This window comes from Oncorhynchus kisutch, unplaced genomic scaffold (assembly GCF_002021735.2).
Source record: "Oncorhynchus kisutch isolate 150728-3 unplaced genomic scaffold, Okis_V2 scaffold3993, whole genome shotgun sequence".
NCBI classification, from domain to species: domain Eukaryota; kingdom Metazoa; phylum Chordata; class Actinopteri; order Salmoniformes; family Salmonidae; genus Oncorhynchus; species Oncorhynchus kisutch.
The window spans coordinates 36040-60601 of NW_022265938.1; the positions used below are offsets into that span (position 1 = coordinate 36040).

Consider the following 24562-nt stretch of genomic DNA (forward strand, 5'->3'; position numbering starts at 1 on the left):
CTGGTCAAAGTCCAGTGACTCAACACCATATTATAGCATAAACCTAACAGGTGTTTCACCTGTGGGCATTAAAAGCCACGGTGCACTATGAAATAGTTTATAATTAAGGATGGATACAGTTTCAACATATCTCTAATTGTAAAGTACAGTATATACCCAACGACCACTGAGCATTTCAGCTCATGTAACAAAGTAAAGAAATTCTAAGAATCATATGAACACTCATGTTCTTGTTAATAAATATGACTAGACAATAGATATGACATTCTGATTGGTTAATGTTGGGACTAGACAATACATATGACATTCTGATTGGTTAATGTTGGGACTAGACAATAGATATGACATTCTGATTGGTTAATGTTGGGACTAGACAATACATATGACATTCTGATTGGTTAATGTTGGGACTAGACAATACATATTACATTCTGATTGGTTAATGTTGGGACTAGACAATAGATATGACATTCTGATTGGTTAATGTTGGGACTAGACAATACATATGACATTCTGATTGGTTAATGTTGGGACTAGACAATAGATATGACATTCTGATTGGTTAATGTTGGGACTAGACAATAGATATTACATTCTGATTGGTTAATGTTGGGACTAGACAATAGATATTACATTCTGATTGGTTAATGTTGGGACTAGACAATAGATATGACATTCTGATTGGTTAATGTTGGGGACTAGACAATAGATATGACATTCTGATTGGTTAATGTTGGGACTAGACAATACATATGACATTCTGATTGGTTAATGTTGGGACTAGACAATAGATATGACATTCTGATTGGTTAATGTTGGGACTAGACAATAGATATTACATTCTGATTGGTTAATGTTGGGACTAGACAATAGATATTACATTCTGATTGGTTAATGTTGGGACTAGACAATACATATTACATTCTGATTGGTTAATGTTGGGACTAGACAATAGATATGACATTCTGATTGGTTAATGTTGGGACTAGACAATAGATATGACATTCTGATTGGTTAATGTTGGGACTAGACAATAGATATGACATTCTGATTGGTTAATGTTGGGACTAGACAATAGATATGACATTCTGATTGGTTAATGTTGGGACTAGACAATAGATATGACATTCTGATTGGTTAATGTTGGGATTAGACAATAGATATGACATTCTGATTGGTTAATGTTGGGACTAGACAATAGATATGACATTCTGATTGGTTAATGTTGGGACTAGACAATAGATATGACATTCTGATTGGTTAATGTTGGGACTAGACAATAGATATGACATTCTGATTGGTTAATGTTGGGACTAGACAATAGATATTACATTCTGATTGGTTAATGTTGGGACTAGACAATAGATATTACATTCTGACTGGTTAATGTTGGGACTAGACAATAGATATGACATTCTGATTGGTTAATGTTGGGACTAGACAATAGATATGACATTCTGATTGGTTAATGTTGGGACTAGACAATAGATATGACATTCTGATTGGTTAATGTTGGGATTAGACAATAGATATGACATTCTGACTGGTTAATGTTGGGACTAGACAATAGATATGACATTCTGATTGGTTAATGTTGGGACTAGACAATAGATATGACATTCTGATTGGTTAATGTTGGGACTAGACAATAGATATTACATTCTGACTGGTTAATGTTGGGACTAGACAATAGATATTACATTCTGATTGGTTAATGTTGGGACTAGACAATAGATATGACATTCTGATTGGTTAATGTTGGGACTAGACAATAGATATGACATTCTGATTGGTTAATGTTGGGACTAGACAATAGATATTACATTCTGACTGGTTAATGTTGGGACTAGACAATAGATATGACATTCTGATTGGTTAATGTTGGGACTAGACAATAGATATGACATTCTGATTGGTTAATGTTGGGACTAGACAATAGATATGACATTCTGATTGGTTAATGTTGGGATTAGACAATAGATATGACATTCTGACTGGTTAATGTTGGGACTAGACAATAGATATGACATTCTGATTGGTTAATGTTGGGACTAGACAATAGATATGACATTCTGATTGGTTAATGTTGGGACTAGACAATAGATATGACATTCTGATTGGTTAATGTTGGGATTAGACAATAGATATGACATTCTGACTGGTTAATGTTGGGACTAGACAATATATATTACATTCTGATTGGTTAATGTTGGGACTAGACAATAGATATGACATTCTGACTGGTTAATGTTGGGACTAGACAATAGATATGACATTCTGACTGGTTAATGTTGGGACTAGACAATAGATATGACATTCTGATTGGTTAATGTTGGGACTAGACAATACATATTACATTCTGATTGGTTAATGTTGGGACTAGACAATACATATTACATTCTGATTGGTTAATGTTGGGACTAGACAATAGATATGACATTCTGATTGGTTAATGTTGGGACTAGACAATAGATATTACATTCTGACTGGTTAATGTTGGGACTAGACAATAGATATTACATTCTGATTGGTTAATGTTGGGACTAGACAATAGATATTACATTCTGACTGGTTAATGTTGTGACTCCCTCCAGGTATTATCCCTCCAGGTATTAACCCTCCAGGTATTAACCCTCCAGGTATTAACCCTCCAGGTATTGTCCCTCCAGGTATTGTCCCTCCAGGTATTGTCCCTCCAGGTATTGTCCCTCCAGCTATTGTCCCTCCAGGTATTGTCCCTCCAGGTATTAACCCTCCAGGTATCATCCCTCCAGGTATTAACCCTCCAGGTATTATCCCTCCAGGTATTATCCCTCCAGGTATTAACCCTCCAGGTATTATCCCTCCAGGTATTATCCCTCCCTCCAGGTATCAACCCTCCAGGTATCATCCCTCCAGGTATTATCCCTCCAGGTATTGTCCCTCCAGCTATTGTCCCTCCAGGTATTGTCCCTCCAGGTATTGTCCCTCCAGGTATTGTCCCTCCAGGTATTGTCCCTCCAGGTATTAACCCTCCAGGTATTAACCCTCCAGGTATTATCCCTCCAGGTATTATCCTTCCAGGTATCATCCCTCCAGGTATTATCCCTCCAGGTATTGTCCCTCCAGCTATTGTCCCTCCAGGTATTGTCCCTCCAGGTATTGTCCCTCCAGGTATTGTCCCTCCAGGTATTGTCCCTCCAGGTATTAACCCTCCAGGTATTAACCCTCCAGGTATTATCCCTCCAGGTATTATCCTTCCAGGTATCATCCCTCCAGGTATTATCCCTCCAGGTATCATCCCCCCAGGTATCATCCCTCCAGGTATCATCCCTCCAGGTATCATCCCCAGGTATCATCCCTCCAGGTATCATCCCTCCAGGTATCATCCCTCCAGGTATCATCCCTCCAGGTATTAACCCTCCAGGTATTGAATGGTTCTCCCATCGATCGGGTTCTTGCCTATAAATATCTGGGCATTTGGATTGACATGGATTTAACATTTAACCCATGAGGCGGCGCACAATTGGCCCAGCGTCGTCCGGGTTAGGGGAGAGTTTGGCTCAGCGTCGTCCGGGTTAGGGGAGGGTTTGGCCCAGCGTCGTCCGGTTTAGGGGAGGGTTTGGCCCAGCGTCGTCCGGGTTAGGGGAGGGTTTGGCCCAGCGTCGTCCGGGTTAGGGGAGGGTTTGGCCCAGCGTCGTCCGGGTTAGGGGAGGGTTTGGCCCAGCGTCGTCCGGGTTAGGGGAGGGTTTGGCCCAGCGTCGTCCGGGTTAGGGGAGGGTTTGGCCCAGCGTCGTCCGGGTTAGGGGAGGGTTTGGCCCAGCGTCGTCCGGGTTAGGGGAGGGTTTGGCCCAGCGTCGTCCGGGTTAGGGGAGGGTTTGGCCCAGCGTCGTCCGGGTAGCGTCGTCCGGGTTAGGGGAGGGTTTGGCCCAGCGTCGTCCGGGTTAGGGGAAGGTTTGGCCTGGCTGGGATATCCTTGTCCCATCGCGTTCTAGCGGCTCCTTGCGGCAGCCAGGCGCATGCACGCTGACTTCGGTCGTCAGCCGTACAGTCAAAGATGTTCTCATCTATCTGTAGTACAGTGTTTCCTCCGACACATTGGTGCGGCTGGCTTCCGGGTTAAGCGAGCAGTGTGTCAAGAAGCAGTGCGGCTTGGCGGGATCATGTTTCGGAGGAAGCATGGCTCTCGACGTTGCAGTGATGGGACAAGACTGTTACAGTTGTTGACTACGGTGACACCATTAACCAGAATGCAGCAGCCACTACTCTTAAACCTTTAGATACAGTCTAACATAGTACCATTGGTTTTATCACAGGTGAGTTTTAATACTCATCACTCTATCCTGTATCTAAAGGTTATCTGGTCCTCATTAAAGTCCAGTAGATCACTTCCTACTCATCACTACATCCTGTATCTAAAGGTTGTCTGGTCCTCATTAAAGTCCAGTAGATCACTTCCTACTCATCACTACATCCTGTATCTAAAGGTTGTCTGGTCCTCATTAAAGTCCAGTAGATCACTTCCTACTCATCACTACATCCTGTATCTAAAGGTTGTCTGGTCCTCATTAAAGTCCAGTAGATCACTTCCTACTCATCACTATATCCTGTATCTAAAGGTTGTCTGGTCCTCATTAAAGTCCAGTAGATCACTTCCTACTCATCACTACATCCTGTATCTAAAGGTTGTCTGGTCCTCATTAAAGTCCAGTAGATCACTTCCTACTCAACACTACATCCTGTATCTAAAGGTTGTCTGGTCCTCATTAAAGTCCAGTAGATCACTTCCTACTCATCACTACATCCTGTATCTAAAGGTTGTCTGGTCCTCATTAAAGTCCAGTAGATCACTTCCTACTCATCACTATATCCTGTATCTAAAGGTTGTCTGGTCCTCATTAAAGTCCAGTAGATCACTTCCTACTCATCACTTCATCCTGTATCTAAAGGTTGTCTGGTCCTCATTAAAGTCCAGTAGATCACTTCCTACTCATCACTTCATCCTGTATCTAAAGGTTGTCTGGTCCTCATTAAAGTCCAGTAGATCACTTCCTTATTGATTTTTTTTGTTTGGTTTATAAAGCTCTACTACACATGGTTGGTTAACTCTTTGAGGTTCCTCGGGTCGCCACCGAATTAGGAGAATCCGCTTTTAGTTTTAATGTGCCTCACTGCTGGAACAATTTGCAGAACGAATAACAATTGGATATTCTGGTGCAGTTTAGTGTGTTGGGAACCTAGTAGCTGAGGAAAGGAACATGGTTGGTTAACTCTTTGAGGTTCCTCGGGTCGCCACCGAATTAGGAGAATCCGCTTTTAGTTTTAATGTGCCTCACTGCAGAACGAATAACAATTGGATATTCTGGTGCAGTTTAGTGTGTTGGGAACCTAGTAGCTGAGGAAAGGAACGTTGTTGTGCTTTTTTAAAACCATTTTATTTGACATTGTAATGATTACTGTTTGGTTTCACATCGTTTTTTAATTTATTGTTGTAGTACTATAAATCAGGGCACCCTGGGGGATGAGACCCTGGTCTCATTGGTTTTCCCCTGAATAAATGAATAAATACAATTACAGATCTGGATTTATGGTGGTGTGTGGGTCTGGCTGGTTGCCCAGGCGACTGATGACAGTAGACCTATCCCTGACCTGCAGATCTTTAGGCATAGTGGAGACAGGACTCCACCTGTTGGTAAAAAAGCTCATAACTATTATCAGAATCTTCATCTGTCCACTACCCATCATCACCTCTCAAGCAAGGTTAATGTGTAGTGTCATGATTTAAGCTACATATATTGAATGCGTAACCCGGGACTCGATCCCGGGGACAGCGACTATCAAGCCAACACATCAATCGCTACATTATATCGGTTAACTTTGACACAACACCTTAAGACATAGCCCACACATGAACAATGTAACCACAGACGTGGAGGGGGAAAAAAGACTGATCCTAAAACATAAATTGACAGATTTAATCATCAAGGCACAACAATCATTGTCAGCTGAAAGGTCAAAAGGTCAGTTGATAGATGAGGTAGAACAACACGAGAGGCATCTATGGACAATATCGTCTCTGTCCCAAATGGCACCAAATCGATTCCCTATATAGTGCACTACTTTTAACCAGGGCCTATAGGGCTTTGGTAAAATGTAGTGCACTAGGTAGGGAATAGGGTGGCATTTATGGGTCTACCCTCCATCATTACCCATAATGATTCAGGAAGGTTCTGTTTTTGACAATAACTATAGAGATACAGTCTCCAGTCCACCAGTACAGGTATTGTGATACAGTCCACCAGTACAGGTATTGTGATACAGTCCACCAGTACAGGTATTGTGATACAGTCCACCAGTACAGGTATTGTGATAGTCTCCAGTCCACCAGTACAGGTATTGTGATAGTCTCCAGTCCACCAGTACAGGTATTGTGATACAGTCCACCAGTACAGGTATTGTGATACAGTCTCCAGTACAGGTATTGTGATACAGTCCACCAGTACAGGTATTGTGATACAGTCCACCAGTACAGGTATTGTGATACAGTCCACCAGTACAGGTATTGTGATACAGTCCACCAGTACAGGTATTGTGATACGGTCCACCAGTACAGGTATTGTGATACGGTCCACCAGTACAGGTATTGTGATACGGTCCACCAGTACAGGTATTGTGATACGGTCCACCAGTACAGGTATTGTGATAGTCTCCAGTCCACCAGTACAGGTATTGTGATACAGTCCACCAGTACAGGTATTGTGATACAGTCCGCCAGTACAGGTATTGTGATACAGTCTCCAGTCCACCAGTACAGGTATTGTGATACAGTCCACCAGTACAGGTATTGTGATACAGTCCACCAGTACAGGTATTGTGATACAGTCCACCAGTACAGGTATTGTGATACAGTCCACCAGTACAGGTATTGTGATACAGTCCACCAGTACAGGTATTGTGATATACAGTCCACCAGTACAGGTATTGTGATAGTCTCCAGTCCACCAGTACAGGTATTGTGATACAGTCCACCAGTACAGGTATTGTGATACGGTCCACCAGTACAGGTATTGTGATACAGTCCACCAGTACAGGTATTGTGATACAGTCCACCAGTACAGGTATTGTGATACGGTCCACCAGTACAGGTATTGTGATACAGTCCACCAGTACAGGTATTGTGATACAGTCCACCAGTACAGGTATTGTGATAGTCTCCAGTCCACCAGTACAGGTATTGTGATACGGTCCACCAGTACAGGTATTGTGATACAGTCCACCAGTACAGGTATTGTGATAGTCTCCAGTCCACCAGTACAGGTATTGTGATACGGTCCACCAGTACAGGTATTGTGATACGGTCTGGAGAGAGGATATGTTTCAATTTATGTTCTTCTTTTTTTGACCTAGGAATATAGTGTTCTCTGTTGTCTCTGCAGTGTGTTCTCTGTTGTCTCTGCAGTGTGTTCTCTGTTGTCTCTGCAGTGTGTTCTCTGTTGTCTCTGCAGTGTGTTCTCTGTTGTCTCTGCAGTGTGTTCTCTGTTGTCTCTGCAGTGTGTTCTCTGTTGTCTCTGCAGTGTGTTCTCTGTTGTCTCTGCAGTGTGTTCTCTGTTGTCTCTGCAGTGTGTTCTCTGTTGTCTCTGCAGTGTGTTCTCTGTTGTCTCTGCAGTGTGTTCTCTGCTGTCTCTGCAGTGTGTTCTCGGCTGTCTGTGCTGTGTTCTCTGCTGTCTGTGCTATGCAGTGTGTGCTGTGCAGTGTGTTCTCTGTTGTCTGTGCAGTGTGTTCCCTGCTGTCTGTGCAGTGTGTTCTCTGTTGTCTGTGCAGTGTGTTCTCTGCTGTCTCTGCAGTGTGTTCTCTGCTGTCTGTGCAGTGAGCTCAGGCAGGTCGTCTCTGTGCTGTGCAGTGAGCTCAGGCAGGTCGTCTCTGTGCTGTGCAGTGAGCTCAGGCAGGTAGTCTCTGTGCTGTGCAGTGAGCTCAGGCAGGTCGTCTCTGTGCTGTGCAGTGAGCTCAGGCAGGTCGTCTCTGTGCTGTGCAGTGAGCTCAGGCAGGTCGTCTCTGTGCTGTGCAGTGAGCTCAGGCAGGTCGTCTCTGTCTAAAAGTCTTGTCATGTTTGTAGGTAGAGGTGTGATTCCAGGTGTTTGCAGGTGGACTGGTAGGATCTTAGAGGCACTTCTAGACCTTCTCAACACCCCTCCATCCCTCCCTTACCCCCTGTCCTCAACACCCCTCCCTCCCTTACCCCCTGTCCTCAACAACCCTCCCTCCCTTACCCCCTGTCCTCAACACCCCTCCATCCCTTACCCCCTGTCCTCAACAACCTCCCTCCCTTACCCCCTGTCCTCAACAACCCTTCCTCCCTTACCCCCTGTCCTCAACACCCCTCGCTCCCTTACCCCCTGTCCTCAACACCCCTCGCTCCCTTACCCCCTGTCCTCAACACCCCTCGCTCCCTTACCCCCTGTCCTCAACAACCTCCCTCCCTTACCCCCTGTCCTCAACAACCCTCCCTCCCTTACCCCCTGTCCTCAACAACCCTCCCTCCCTTACCCCCTGTCCTCAACACCCCTCGCTCCCTTACCCCCTGTCCTCAACAACCTCCCTCCCTTACCCCCTGTCCTCAACAACCTCCCTCCCTTACCCCCTGTCCTCAACAACCCTCCCTCCCTTACCCCCTGTCCTCAACAACCCTCCCTCCCTTACCCCCTGTCCTCAACAACCCTCCCTCCCTTACCCCCTGTCCTCAACACCCCTCGCTCCCTTACCCCCTGTCCTCAACAACCTCCCTCCCTTACCCCCTGTCCTCAACAACCCTCCCTCCCTTACCCCCTGTCCTCAACAACCCTCCCTCCCTTACCCCCTGTCCTCAACAACCCTCCCTCCCTTACCCCCTGTCCTCAACAACCCTCCCTTACCCCCTGTCCTCAACAACCCTCCCTTCCTTACCCCCTGTCCTCAACAACCTTCCTTCCCTTACCCCCTGTCCTCAACAACCCTCCCTCCCTCCCTTACCCCTGTCCTCAACAACCCTCCCTTCCTTACCCCTGTCCTCAACAACCCTCCCTTCCTTACCCCCTGTCCTCAACAACCTTCCTTCCCTTACCCCCTGTCCTCAACACCCCTCCCTTCCTTACCCCCTGTCCTCAAAACCCCTCCCTCCCTTACCCCCTGTCCTCAACAACCCTCCCTCCCTTACCCCCTGTCCTCAAAACCCCTCCCTCCCTTACCCCTTGACTTTATTCTCTTTTCTTCTCAGCTTGCTGGCTGGCAGATTGCTGGCTGGCAGATTGCTGGCTGGCAGATTGCTGGCTGGCAGATTGCTGGCTGGCAGATTGCTGGCATGGCAGATTGCTGGCTGGCAGATTGCTGGCTGGCAGATTGCTGGCTGGCAGATTGCTGGCTGGCAGATTGCTGGCATGGCAGATTGCTGGCTGGCAGATTGCTGGCATGGCAGATTGCTGGCATGGCAGATTGCTGGCTGGCAGATTGCTGGCATGGCAGATTGCTGGCATGGCAGATTGCTGGCTGGCAGATTGCTGGCTGGCAGATTGCTGGCTGGCAGATTGCTGGCTGGCAGATTGCTGGCATGGCAGATTGCTGGCTGGCAGATTGCTGGCTGGCAGATTGCTGGCTGGCAGATTGCTGGCATGGCAGATTGCTGGCTGGCAGATTGCTGGCTGGCAGATTGCTGGCTGGCAGATTGCTGGCTGGCAGATTGCTGGCATGGCAGATTGCTGGCTGGCAGATTGCTGGCTGGCAGATTGCTGGCTGGCAGATTGCTGGCTGGCAGATTGCTGGCATGGCAGATTGCTGGCTGGCAGATTGCTGGCTGGCAGATTGCTGGCTGGCAGATTGCTGGCTGGCAGATTGCTGGCTGGCAGATTGCTGGCTGGCAGATTGCTGGCTGGCAGATTGCTGGCTGGCAGATTGCTGGCTGGCAGATGGCTGGCTGGCAGATGGCTGGCTGGCAGATTGCTGGCTGGCAGATTGCTGGCTGGCAGATTGCTGGCTGGCAGATTGCTGGCTGGCAGATTGCTGGCTGGCAGATTGCTGGCTGGCAGATGGCTGGCTGGCAGATTGCTGGCATGGCAGATTGCTTTCTTTCAGCACAATATTTCTTTTTAAACTAAAAAAGCATCAATACAAAACATACAATTTAAAAAACAAAATGGCTCCCGTGTTTGTGCGGTAGAGCAAAGTGTTACAACAAAATATATATAGGATTTTCTTTGTTTGTACAAAAATACTGAGAAAAAAAAAGAGAATGTCTCTGGACTGGGAGATCCCATCTCAGTCAGTCTGTCTGTCCGTCTCCATGGATACGTCCCAAATGGCATCCTATCCCCTATATAGTGTACTATTTTCGACCAGAGTCCTACACTACACAGGAAACAGGTTCCATTTGGGTCGTGACCCGTCTCTCGGTCACAGTAACATGGTATCCCGGAGAACCAGGAGAACCAGGAGGATGGTGACGCCTGAGGGGCCCAGGCTGGGAGAGTGGCCACCCAGGGGCCTCCAGACCTGGGGTGGGGTGCAGGACTGGGTGGGGCGGCTGGGGCCAGGGGTGGCGGCTGCGGACCTCTGCAGCTGGAAGTTGTGGACGAGGGCCGAGAATGAGTCGGGACCGTACGGGACCGTCAACGTCTCCGTCAACACCTGGTGGCCCGGGAACGTCACCTGTCGATCACATCGATCGATTAGTTCATGTATTGATCAATTATTACAATGTTGAGTAAACTTCACACACAGGCAAATATGTCAATCACATTGATTGATTTGATACTATTGATTGATTGATTCATACCAGTATTGTACTGTAGATTGATTCATACCCAGCTGTATACCAACTAAATATACAGTATTGTACTGTAGATCAAGTGTCTATTCCGTCTGAACAGATGGGATGAATATAATTAAAGGTTCAAAAAAAATATTCTCATGGTTTCACAATATCTCTGTTGTTGTTAAATATCTCTGTTGTTAAATGTTCTGGTGCTTTCTCTGAGCCGCCTGTCAGAGGAAAGGTTGTTATCTGTCCGTTGATCAGATGTTTACTGGAGACTGTGGGAGACTGTGGGACCTCATACGTGCTACTGCACCACACCACCCGGGAGGACCACCCACGTGGCTTTGTATGAGCTGGCTCAAAATAAAAACACTGAGAAACATTCATTGAGTCTGTGTCCAAAAAGGCACCCTATTCCCTATATAGAGTGCACTACTTTTGGACTTAGAGCCCATAGGATTGTCTCACTCTAGACTGTGTCCGAAACAGCACCCTAATCCTTATATAGAGTGCACTACTTTTGGATTTAGAGCCCATAGGATTGTCTCACTCTAGACTGTGTCCGAAACAGCACCCTAATCCTTATATAGAGTGCACTACTTTTGGACTTAGAGCCCATAGGATTGTCTCACTCTAGACTGTGTCCAAAATAGCACCCTATTCCCAATATAGAGTGCACTACTTTTGACTTAGAGCCCATGGGATTGTCTCACTCTAGACTGTCCTAAATGGCACCCTAAATCCCTATATAGTACACTACTTTTTACTTAGAGCCCATAGGATTGTCTCACCCTAATCCATATATAGTGCACTAGTTTGACCAAAGCCCCATGTCCTCTCCATGCCACTTAGAGACAGTTTACCCTCCAGCCTCTTTGGTTTATTTGAGAGCAGTTAAATAATTCCTATCGGTCCCAGTCTAATCTCAGTGTTGTATTTAGGGAGGTGGGAGAGGGGGGGTCAAACAGCAAACATGCATCCAACAAGTTTGTAGAGTCACAGGTTTGATGAAGTCATTGCATGCTAGGAATATGGGACCAAATACTCCACTTTTGACTACTTTAATACACATAGGAGGTACATTTGTCCAAATGCTTATGAGACAGGCAGTTAACCCACTGTTCCTAGGCAGTTAACCCACTGTTCCTAGGCAGTTAACCCACTGTTCCTAGGCAGTTAACCCACTGTTCCTAGGCAGTTAACCCACTGTTCCTAGGCAGTTAACCCACTGTTCCTAGGCAGTTAACCCACTGTTCCTAGGCAGTTAACCCACTGTTCCTAGGCAGTTAACCCACTGTTCCTAGACCAGTTAACCCACTGTTCCTAGACCAGTTAACCCACTGTTCCCAGGCAGTTAACCCACTGTTCCCAGGCAGTTAACCCACTGTTCCTAGGCAGTTAACCCACTGTTCCTAGACCAGTTAACCCACTGTTCCTAGACCAGTTAACCCACTGTTCCCAGGCAGTTAACCCACTGTTCCTAGGCAGTTAACCCACTGTTCCTAGGCAGTTAACCCACTGTTCCTAGGCAGTTAACCCACTGTTCCTAGGCAGTTAACCCACTGTTCCTAGACCAGTTAACCCACTGTTCCCAGGCAGTTAACCCACTGTTCCTAGACCAGTTAACCCACTGTTCCCAGGCAGTTAACCCACTGTTCCTAGGCAGTTAACCCACTGTTCCTAGGCAGTTAACCCACTGTTCCCAGGCAGTTAACCCACTGTTCCCAGGCAGTTAACCCACTGTTCCCAGGCAGTTAACCCACTGTTCCTAGGCAGTTAACCCACTGTTCCTAGGCAGTTAACCCACTGTTCCCAGGCAGTTAACCCACTGTTCCTAGACCAGTTAACCCACTGTTCCTAGGCCAGTTAACCCACTGTTCCCAGGCAGTTAACCCACTGTTCCCAGGCAGTTAACCCACTGTTCCTAGGCAGTTAACCCACTGTTCCTAGGCAGTTAACCCACTGTTCCTAGGCAGTTAACCCACTGTTCCTAGGCAGTTAACCCACTGTTCCTAGGCAGTTAACCCACTGTTCCTAGACCAGTTAACCCACTGTTCCTAGAGCAGTTAACCCACTGTTCCTAGAGCAGTTAACCCACTGTTCCTAGGCAGTTAACCCACTGTTCCCAGGCAGTTAACCCACTGTTCCCAGGCAGTTAACCCACTGTTCCCAGGCAGTTAACCCACTGTTCCCAGGCAGTTAACCCACTGTTCCTAGGCAGTTAACCCACTGTTCCCAGGCAGTTAACCCACTGTTCCCAGGCAGTTAACCCACTGTTCCTAGACCAGTTAACCCACTGTTCCTAGACCAGTTAACCCACTGTTCCTAGGCCAGTTAACCCACTGTTCCTAGGCCAGTTAACCCACTGTTCCTAGGCCAGTTAACCCACTGTTCCTAGGCCAGTTAACCCACTGTTCCTAGACCAGTTAACCCACTGTTCCTAGGCCAGTTAACCCACTGTTCCTAGGCCAGTTAACCCACTGTTCCTAGACCAGTTAACCCACTGTTCCTAGGCCAGTTAACCCACTGTTCCTAGGCCAGTTAACCCACTGTTCCTAGGCCAGTTAACCCACTGTTCCTAGACCAGTTAACCCACTGTTCCTAGACCAGTTAACCCACTGTTCCTAGACCAGTTAACCCACTGTTCCCAGGCAGTTAACCCACTGTTCCTAGGCAGTTAACCCACTGTTCCTAGGCAGTTAACCCACTGTTCCTAGGCAGTTAACCCACTGTTCCTAGGCAGTTAACCCACTGTTCCCAGGCAGTTAACCCACTGTTCCCAGGCAGTTAACCCACTGTTCCCAGGCAGTTAACCCACTGTTCCTAGACCAGTTAACCCACTGTTCCTAGGCAGTTAACCCACTGTTCCCAGGCAGTTAACCCACTGTTCCCAGGCAGTTAACCCACTGTTCCCAGGCAGTTAACCCACTGTTCCCAGACAGTTAACCCACTCTTCCCAGACAGTTAACCCACTCTTCCCAGGCAGTTAACCCACTGTTCCTAGGCCAGTTAACCCACTGTTCCTAGACCAGTTAACCCACTGTTCCTAGACCAGTAACCCACTGTTCCTAGACCAGTTAACCCACTGTTCCTAGACCAGTTAACCCACTGTTCCTAGACCAGTTAACCCACTGTTCCTAGACCAGTTAACCCACTGTTCCTAGACCAGTTAACCCACTGTTCCTAGACCAGTTAACCCACTGTTCCTAGGCCAGTTAACCCACTGTTCCTAGACCAGTTAACCCACTGTTCCTAGACCAGTTAACCCACTGTTCCTAGACCAGTTAACCCACTGTTCCTAGACCAGTTAACCCACTGTTCCTAGACCAGTTAACCCACTGTTCCTAGACCAGTTAACCCACTGTTCCTAGACCAGTTAACCCACTGTTCCTAGACCAGTTAACCCACTGTTCCCAGGCAGTTAACCCACTGTTCCCAGGCAGTTAACCCACTGTTCCCAGGCAGTTAACCCACTGTTCCCAGGCAGTTAACCCACTGTTCCTAGGCAGTTAACCCACTGTTCCTAGGCAGTTAACCCACTGTTCCCAGGCAGTTAACCCACTGTTCCTAGACCAGTTAACCCACTGTTCCTAGGCCAGTTAACCCACTGTTCCCAGGCAGTTAACCCACTGTTCCCAGGCAGTTAACCCACTGTTCCTAGGCAGTTAACCCACTGTTCCTAGGCAGTTAACCCACTGTTCCTAGGCAGTTAACCCACTGTTCCTAGGCAGTTAACCCACTGTTCCTAGACCAGTTAACCCACTGTTCCTAGAGCAGTTAACCCACTGTTCCTAGAGCAGTTAACCCACTGTTCCTAGGCAGTTAACCCACTGTTCCCAGGCAGTTAACCCACTGTTCCCAGGCAGTTAACCCACTGTTCCCAGGCAGTTAACCCACTGTTCCCAGGCAGTTAACCCACTGTTCCTAGGCAGTTAACCCACTGTTCCCAGGCAGTTAACCCACTGTTCCCAGGCAGTTAACCCACTGTTCCTAGACCAGTTAACCCACTGTTCCTAGACCAGTTAACCCACTGTTCCTAGGCCAGTTAACCCACTGTTCCTAGGCCAGTTAACCCACTGTTCCTAGGCCAGTTAACCCACTGTTCCTAGGCCAGTTAACCCACTGTTCCTAGGCCAGTTAACCCACTGTTCCTAGACCAGTTAACCCACTGTTCCTAGGCCAGTTAACCCACTGTTCCTAGGCCAGTTAACCCACTGTTCCTAGGCCAGTTAACCCACTGTTCCTAGGCCAGTTAACCCACTGTTCCTAGGCCAGTTAACCCACTGTTCCTAGGCCAGTTAACCCACTGTTCCTAGACCAGTTAACCCACTGTTCCTAGACCAGTTAACCCACTGTTCCTAGACCAGTTAACCCACTGTTCCCAGGCAGTTAACCCACTGTTCCTAGGCAGTTAACCCACTGTTCCTAGGCAGTTAACCCACTGTTCCTAGGCAGTTAACCCACTGTTCCTAGGCAGTTAACCCACTGTTCCCAGGCAGTTAACCCACTGTTCCCAGGCAGTTAACCCACTGTTCCCAGGCAGTTAACCCACTGTTCCTAGACCAGTTAACCCACTGTTCCTAGGCAGTTAACCCACTGTTCCCAGGCAGTTAACCCACTGTTCCCAGGCAGTTAACCCACTGTTCCCAGGCAGTTAACCCACTGTTCCAGACAGTTAACCCACTCTTCCCAGACAGTTAACCCACTCTTCCCAGGCAGTTAACCCACTGTTCCTAGGCCAGTTAACCCACTGTTCCTAGACCAGTTAACCCACTGTTCCTAGACCAGTTAACCCACTGTTCCTAGACCAGTTAACCCACTGTTCCTAGACCAGTTAACCCACTGTTCCTAGACCAGTTAACCCACTGTTCCTAGACCAGTTAACCCACTGTTCCTAGGCCAGTTAACCCACTGTTCCTAGACCAGTTAACCCACTGTTCCTAGACCAGTTAACCCACTGTTCCTAGACCAGTTAACCCACTGTTCCTAGACCAGTTAACCCACTGTTCCTAGACCAGTTAACCCACTGTTCCTAGACCAGTTAACCCACTGTTCCTAGACCAGTTAACCCACTGTTCCTAGACCAGTTAACCCACTGTTCCTAGGCCAGTTAACCCACTGTTCCTAGACCAGTTAACCCACTGTTCCTAGACCAGTTAACCCCACTGTTCCTAGACCAGTTAACCCACTGTTCCTAGACCAGTTAACCCACTGTTCCTAGACCAGTTAACCCACTGTTCCTAGGCCAGTTAACCCACTGTTCCTAGACCAGTTAACCCACTGTTCCTAGGCCAGTTAACCCACTGTTCCTAGACCAGTTAACCCACTGTTCCTAGGCCAGTTAACCCACTGTTCCTAGGCCAGTTAACCCACTGTTCCTAGGCCAGTTAACCCACTGTTCCTAGGCCAGTTAACCCACTGTTCCTAGGCCAGTTAACCCACTGTTCCTAGGCCAGTTAACCCACTGTTCCTAGACCAGTTAACCCACTGTTCCTAGACCAGTTAACCCACTGTTCCTAGACAGTTAACCCACTGTTCCTAGACCAGTTAACCCACTGTTCCTAGACCAGTTAACCCACTGTTCCTAGACAGTTAACCCTAGGCCAGTTAACCCACTGTTCCTAGGCCAGTTAACCCACTGTTCCTAGGCCAGTTAACCCACTGTTCCTAGACCAGTTAACCCACTGTTCCTAGACAGTTAACCCTAGGCCAGTTAACCCACTGTTCCTAGGCCAGTTAACCCACTGTTCCTAGGCCAGTTAACCCACTGTTCCTAGACCAGTTAACCCACTGTTCCTAGACAGTTAACCCTAGGCCAGTTAACCCACTGTTCCTAGGCCAGTTAACCCACTGTTCCTAGGCCAGTTAACCCATTTGTTCTTAACTGACTTGCTTAGTTAATAAAGATGAAATAGATTTTAAAAATACCTTCAAAAGAAACATATAAAATCCATTATTATTATTTATTAAAATATAAATGGGATTTTCTAAAATCCACAACAATGTTCAAACCACATCAGGAGACCACTTGAGGTCTGGGAAATGTTTAGGAAATGTTCAGTTTTGGGGTATCGTTCCCCTTTAATTCCCCTGTGCACCCCAACGAGGCTGCTGTTTAGTGGTGTTTTTCTAGCACACGTGTGATGGTAGCGTTGTCAAAACAAATGACCCACCGGACTGAATCAAATAATCATGATCTAATTCTGCCAGGTAGGCAATAGGCTACTTTGTAGTTAACATTTTAATTGAGAAGTTTTTTTGGGGAAAGCCTTTCCATCTACCAGAAGACTGTTGTCGTTTTATTAGCATCCTCGCTAACAGCTACACCGAGTGGTAGCCGGGAACATACACAGACGGGGGAATTCTCGATGCCGGTTCAGAAACTTGAAAGAAATACGAATCACTGACGCATTCTGTTCACGTCTTATTATAAACGTGGGCAAATTAATACATTTAGTTGATTTCCTACTATATTCCATATATTTTTGAATAGTGTTGAATTCCGTTTTATTGTCTAGATTCCGTGATTCAGCGTTCTTCGCATCACATATTTTTAAATCGGACCCTAAATAAAAAGTGCTTTCATTTCTAAACGTTAAAACAAATATGCATGAAAATACCCTCAAATAAAAAGGTGACATTTTGTACATTCGCCTCATATGAAACATTTTGATCTCAAATCCAAAATGCTGGGAGTTATAGAGACAAATAAAAACGTTTAGTTTCACTGTCCAAATAAAAAACTACCACCCAGATACACAGACCAGTCCCAAATGACACCCTATTCCCTATATATATATATATATATATATATATATATATATAGTGGAATAGGGCTCTGGTCAAAAGTAGTGCACTACATAGGGAATAGGGTGCCATTTGAGACAGCAGAAGTAGTTGAATAAACCTAAACTATCAGTACTACCACCAGAGGGTGCTGTCTCACCCTAAAGGTGTAGTTGCCTGGCAGCAGCAGTAGTTGAATAAACCTAAACTATCAGTACTACCACCAGAGGGTGCTGTCTCACCCTAAAGGTGTAGTTGCCTGGCAGCAGCAGTAGTTGAATAAACCTAAACTATCAGTACTACCACCAGAGGGTGCTGTCTCACCCTAAAGGTGTAGTTGCCTGGCAGCAGCAGTAGTTGAATAAACCTAAACTATCAGTACTACCACCAGAGGGTGCTGTCTCACCCTAAAGGTGTAGTTGCCTGGCAGCAGCAGTAGTTGAATAAACCTAAACTATCAGTACTACCACCAGAGGGTGCTGTCTCACCCTAAAGGTGTAGTTGCCTGGCAGCAGCAGTAGTTGAATAAACCTAAACTATCAGTACTACCACCAGAGGGTGCTGTCTCACCCTAAAGGTGTAGTTGCCTGGCAGCAGCAGTAGTTGAATAAACCTAAACTATCAGTACTACCACCAGAGGGTGCTGTCTCACCCTAAAGGTGTAGTTGCCTGGCAGCAGCAGTCTGTAGTATTCTCCATGGCGGTCGGTTCTGAAGGGACAGAGGTTCTGTCTCCCCTCCACCTCCACCAGAGCATTCTGTAATGGGTTTCCCTCCGCGTCCAACACCTGCCCTTTCACACCTAGAGACACACACACACACACAGCGGGACGGAAGGAGAGAAAGACAATCAACACCAGCCAAGCCAATTGGTTCTTAATTTAGCAACGGTCATCCAAATTGTTAAAAAGGTTTTAAAAAAACCATTGTAATAAATGGAACAGTTGAACAACGGATGAAATTCCTCCAAAACTCCATCAGGTATCGACTGGATTATAACACATAAAACATTTGCATAAACACACGGGGAAATTTGCATATATGAATAAATTAACATAGGTGGAACTGGCCTGCAACCACCAAACACTAGCTCTGTCTAGGCCTACCTGCTCGGTCTAGACAGCCTCATTCATTACTGTTGTCAAGTTCTGTTGCATAATTCAACATGTTGCGTCACTAGCAGGATAGCCTCAGATTAAAGATCAACAGGCTTGGCTCTAGATCACATCTATCTAAACAGACATGATATCACTATCATCGCAGTGTTCATTTTCAGGAAGTTGCTTTCTTTTCAGCTCATCTAATTTGTAAACATTAAACAAACGACAGGAACAAGCAAAGACTATGAAAGATTCACAAGAGTAAAATGAGAGTAAACAATCCAGCGAGATTTAAGCCCCTCCCCCCTCACACACAGGAAATAGATCCTCAGGTGGGCGGAGCTTGCGCGCTGCTACTCCAATTGTCCGGCTGTTAGTTAGACGATACCCCATTAACTATTCAGAAAAGGGCGGAGTTTCCTCCTTCTTAACTTTACTGGAATGAATGAACCCTTCATCGCCCTATTCTGTGTTTACCTCGACACAACACAGGAGAACAGTCAGACTATTCTGTGTTTACCTCGACACAACACAGGAGAACAGTCAGACTATTCTGTGTTTTACCTCGACACAACACAGGAGAACAGTCAGACTATTCTGTGTTTTACCTCGACACAACACAGGAGAACAGTCAGACTATTCTGTGTTTACCTCGACACAACACAGGAGAACAGTCAGACTATTCTGTGTTTACCTCGACACAACACAGGAGAACAGTCAGACTATTCTGTGTTTACCTCGACACAACACAGGAGAACAGTCAGACTATTCTGTGTTTACCTCGACACAACACAGGAGAACAGTCAGACTATTCTGTGTTTACCTCGACACAACACAGGAGAACAGTCAGACTATTCTGTGTTTACCTCGACACAACACAGGAGAACAGTCAGACTATTCTGTGTTTACCTCGACACAACACAGGAGAACAGTCAGACTATTCTGTGTTTACCTCGACACAACACAGGAGAACAGTCAGACTATTCTGTGTTTACCTCGACACAACACAGGAGAACAGTCAGACTATTCTAGAAAAGCTTTTGACTGGACTACAGGGGGAGCTTCTGTTGGTTAATTAATATGATCTTTTAGCCAGGGTCACATTACAGTGGTGATTGTTGTGATGTCAGTTGAGGCACCAAGCATCACACAGACTCTCCCTGTGCATCCCAAATGGCACCCTATTCCCTATATAGTGCACTACTTTACACCGTGATGACTGACTTGGACCAGGAGTCATCCCAGGGTAGACCGTGATGACTGACCTGGACCAGGAGTCATCCCAGGGTAGACCGTGATGACTGACCTGGACCAGGAGTCATCCCAGGGTAGAAGACCGTGATGACTGACCTGGACCAGGAGTCATCCCAGGGTAGAAGACCGTGATGACTGACCTGGACCAGGAGTCATCCCAGGGTAGAAGACCGTGATGACTGACCTGGACCAGGAGTCATCCCAGGGTAGACCGTGATGACTGACCTGGACCAGGAGTCATCCCAGGGTAGAAGACCGTGATGACTGACCTGGACCAGGAGTCATCCCAGGGTAGACCGTGATGACTGACCTGGACCAGGAGTCATCCCAGGGTAGACCGTGATGACTGACCTGGACCAGGAGTCTCCCAGGGTAGAAGATCGTGATGACTGACCTGGACCAGGAGTCATCCCAGGGTAGACCGTGATGACTGACCTGGACCAGGAGTCATCCCAGGGTAGAAGATCGTGATGACTGACCTGGACCAGGAGTCATCCCAGGGTAGACCGTGATGACTGACCTGGACCAGGAGTCATCCCAGGGTAGAAGACCGTGATGACTGACCTGGACCAGGAGTCATCCCAGGGTAGACTGTGATGACTGACCTGGACCAGGAGTCATCCAGGGTAGAAGACCGTGATGACTGACCTGGACCAGGAGTCATCCCAGGGTAGAAGACCGTGATGACTGACCTGGACCAGGAGTCATCCCAGGGTAGACCGTGATGACTGACCTGGACCAGGAGTCATCCCAGGGTAGAAGACCGTGATGACTGACCTGGACCAGGAGTCATCCCAGGGTAGACCGTGATGACTGACCTGGACCAGGAGTCATCCCAGGGTAGACCGTGATGACTGACCTGGACCAGGAGTCATCCCAGGGTAGAAGACCGTGATGACTGACCTGGACCAGGAGTCATCCCAGGGTAGACCATTGTTGTGAGATCTGATCTTGAGATCTATTTTAGTGCCTGGGGGCTTTTCAGCATGTGACCTAACATTGGGATTTATTTTTTATTTTTAAGAATGACCTTAAGCTTACATTCAATATCCACATATCTTGAATGAATTGTTTAACCTTACCGATTCTTACCTAAATGAATCTTACTACCATTGAAATGATCAAGCCACCACCTGGTAGTGAAACACTGTACAGAAGCATTGATTGATTTGATTGTATTTATGAGACAGCGTGGTACTAACCCATGACAGACAGCATGGTACTGACCCGCGACAGACAGCGTGGTACTAACCCACGATAGACAGCGTGGTACTAACCCACAACAGACAGCGTGGTACTAACCCACGACAGACAGCATGGTACTAACCCAGGACAGACAGCGTGGGGTGGTACTAACCCATGACAGACAGCATGGTACTAACCCGCGACAGACAGCGTGGTACTGACCCGCGACAGACAGCGTGGTACTAACCAATGACAGACAGCGTGGTACTAACCAACGACAGACAGCGTGGTACTAACCCACGATAGACAGCGTGGTACTGACACAGGACAGACAGCGCGGTACTAACCCACGATAGACAGCGTGGTACTGACCCACGATAGACAGCGTGGTACTGACCCACGATAGACAGCGTGGTACTAACCCACGATAGACAGCGTGGTAATGACCCACGATAGACAGCGTGGTACTAACCCACGATAGACAGCATGGTACTGACCCACAAAAGACAGCGTGGTACTAACCCGCGACAGACAGCGTGGTACTAACCCGCGGCAGATAGCATGGTACTAACCCACAACAAACAGCGTGGTACTGACCCACGACAGACAGCGTGGTACTAACCCGTGATAGACAGCGTGGTACTAACCCGCGGCAGACAGCGTGGTACTAACCCGTGATAGACAGCGTGGTACTAACCCACAACAGACAGCGTGGTACTAACCCACAACAGACAGCATGGTACTAACCCACAACAGACAGCATGGTACTAACCCGCGGCAGATAGCGTGGTACTAACCCACGACAGAGACAGCCTGATACTAACCCACGACAGACAGCATGGTACTAACCCAGGACAGACAGCGTGGGGTGGTACTAACCCATGACAGACAGCATGGTACTAACCCGTGATAGACAGCGTGGTACTGACCCGCGACAGACACCGTGGTACTAACCAACGACAGACAGCGTGGTACTAACCCACGATAGACAGCGTGGTACTAACCAACGACAGACAACGCGGTACTAACCCACGATAGACAGCGTGGTACTAACCCGCGGCAGATAGCGTGGTACTAACCCACGACAGAGACAGCCTGATACTAACCCAGGACAGACAGCGTGGGGTGGTACTAACCCATGACAGACAGCATGGTACTAACCCGTGATAGACAGCGTGGTACTGACCCGCGACAGACAGCGTGGTACTAACCAACGACAGACAGCGTGGTACTAACCCACGATAGACAGCGTGGTACTAACCAACGACAGACAACGCGGTACTAACCCACGATAGACAGCGTGGTACTAACCCATGATAGACAGCGTGGTACTAACCCACGATAGACAGCGTGGTACTAACCCACGATAGACAGCGTGGTACTAACCCACGATAGACAGCGTGGTACTAACCCACGATAGACAGCGTGGTACTAACCCACGATAGACAGCGTGGTACTAACCCACGATAGACAGCGTGGTACTGACCCAGGACAGACAGCGCGGTACTAACCCACGACAGACAGCGTGGTACTGACCCACGACAGACAGCGTGGTACTGACCCACGATAGACAGCGTGGTACTGACCCACGACAGACAGCGTGGTACTGACCCACGATAGACAGCGTGGTACTGACCCACGACAGACAGAGTGGTACTGACCCACGATAGACAGCGTGGTACTAACCCACGACAGACAGCGTGGTACTAACCCAACGACAGACAGCGTGGTACAGACCCACGACAGACAGCGTGGTACTGACCCACGACAGACAGCGTGGTACTAACCCACGACAGACAGCGTGGTACTGACCCACGACAGACAGCGTGGTACTGACCCACGACAGACAGCGTGGTACTGACCCACGATAGACAGCGTGGTACTTACCCAGATGGACCTGTTGCATGTATGCCAGCAGCGCGGCCCGGTTGGCGTCCCAGAGCCCAGGCAGATCACTCTCTGGAGGGTATTTACAACAGGACAGCTCCAAGGTGATCTCTAGACACTGGCCCCACACGTAGTTATAGTCCTGCATCCCTCCTAGGAAACGGATAGAAAAACATGAAACTGAGCCAGACTAGAGCCATAATGGTGCTCGTCACTGTAGTCTATTAGACCAGTATCCTAGGAAACGGATAGAAAAACATGAAACTGAGCCAGACTGGAGCCATAATGGTGCTCGTCACTGCACCAGTCACTGTAGTCTATTGGACCAGTATCCTAGGAAACGGATAGAAAAACATGAAACTGAGCCAGACTAGAGCCATAATGGTGCTCGTCACTGCACCAGTCACTGTCGTCTATTAGACCAGTATCCTAGGAAACGGATAGAAAAACATGAAACTGAACCAGACTAGAGCCATAATGGTGCTCGTCACTGTAGTCTATTAGACCAGTATCCTAGGAAACGGATAGAAAAACATGAAACTGAGCCAGACTAGAGCCATAATGGTGCTCGTCACTGCACCAGTCACTGTAGTCTGTTAGACCAGTTTCTATAGGGTGAAGGGACATAATGACTGAACGGACATGTGCAGTTCTATATGTATTCTACACTGAGATGATGCGGAACACCCCGGAACATTTACATAAATCTCCCATTGACATCAATGATCGGATGTCTTATCAACTCTGCTAAATCTTAACCCAATATCTCCAGGGTTGATGACAACACGGACAAGTTGACCCAGCGAAAGGTCATGTATGAACAGTCGTGGTCAAAAGTTTTGAGAATGACACAAACATTAATTTTCACAACACGACCGTACGCGTGACCTCTAGTATTAATCCCGTGGTTTGAACTTTGAACCCGGGGGAGGGGGGGGAGGGGAGCTTGCGACTGTCAACCCAACACCCTTAACTATTACCCCAGATCTGTAAACTGATAGATTTACTGACTGACCTGGTAGAGGGTACCAGTAGTAACCGTTGGTGATGCCCTCCTTAAAGTCCTTGGAGTCGTAACAGTGGTCTCCCTTGTGCATCTGGCTGTGGGTGTAGGAGTAGGTCTTAGCCAGCTGGATCAACACGTCGTTGTCGGGGGCAACACTGGATCCACTCTGCAGCTCACTACCTGTGTGACAACACAACACGTCAACCTGTTCCCTATATAGTACACTACTTTAGACCAGAGCCCTATTCTCTATATAGTGCACTACTTTAGACCAGAGCCCTATTCCCTATATAGTACACTACTTTAGACCAGAGCCCTATTCCCTATATAGTACACTACTTTAGACCAGAGCCCTATTCCCTATATAGTGCACTACTTTAGACCAGAGCCCTATTCCCTATATAGTACACTACTTTAGACCAGAGCCCTATATAGTGCACTATTTTTGATCAGGACCCTATTCCCTATATAGTACACTACTTTAGACCAGAGCCCTATTCCCTATATAGTGTACTACTTTAGACCAATGCCCTGGGCTATTTGGGACACAATGGAGACATAACCAATATTGATGTGATTGACT

The 24562-nt window shown here is 47.3% G+C and overlaps 1 protein-coding gene across 1 annotated transcript in view; it reads right to left on the bottom strand.

Moving 5' to 3' along the window:
* Positions 1–10066: 10066 nt before the first annotated feature.
* LOC116372993 (carboxypeptidase M-like) overlaps positions 10067–24562 on the bottom strand; it is a 64577-nt gene continuing 50081 nt past the window's right edge. The window contains exons 6-9 of the mRNA XM_031821583.1: positions 23989–24159; positions 22974–23126; positions 18201–18349; positions 10067–10653 (exon numbers count right to left, since the gene is read on the bottom strand). Of these exons, the coding sequence (XP_031677443.1) occupies positions 10399–10653; positions 18201–18349; positions 22974–23126; positions 23989–24159 (728 nt within the window). The 3' untranslated portion in view covers positions 10067–10398. The remainder of the gene's footprint in view (positions 10654–18200; positions 18350–22973; positions 23127–23988; positions 24160–24562) is intronic.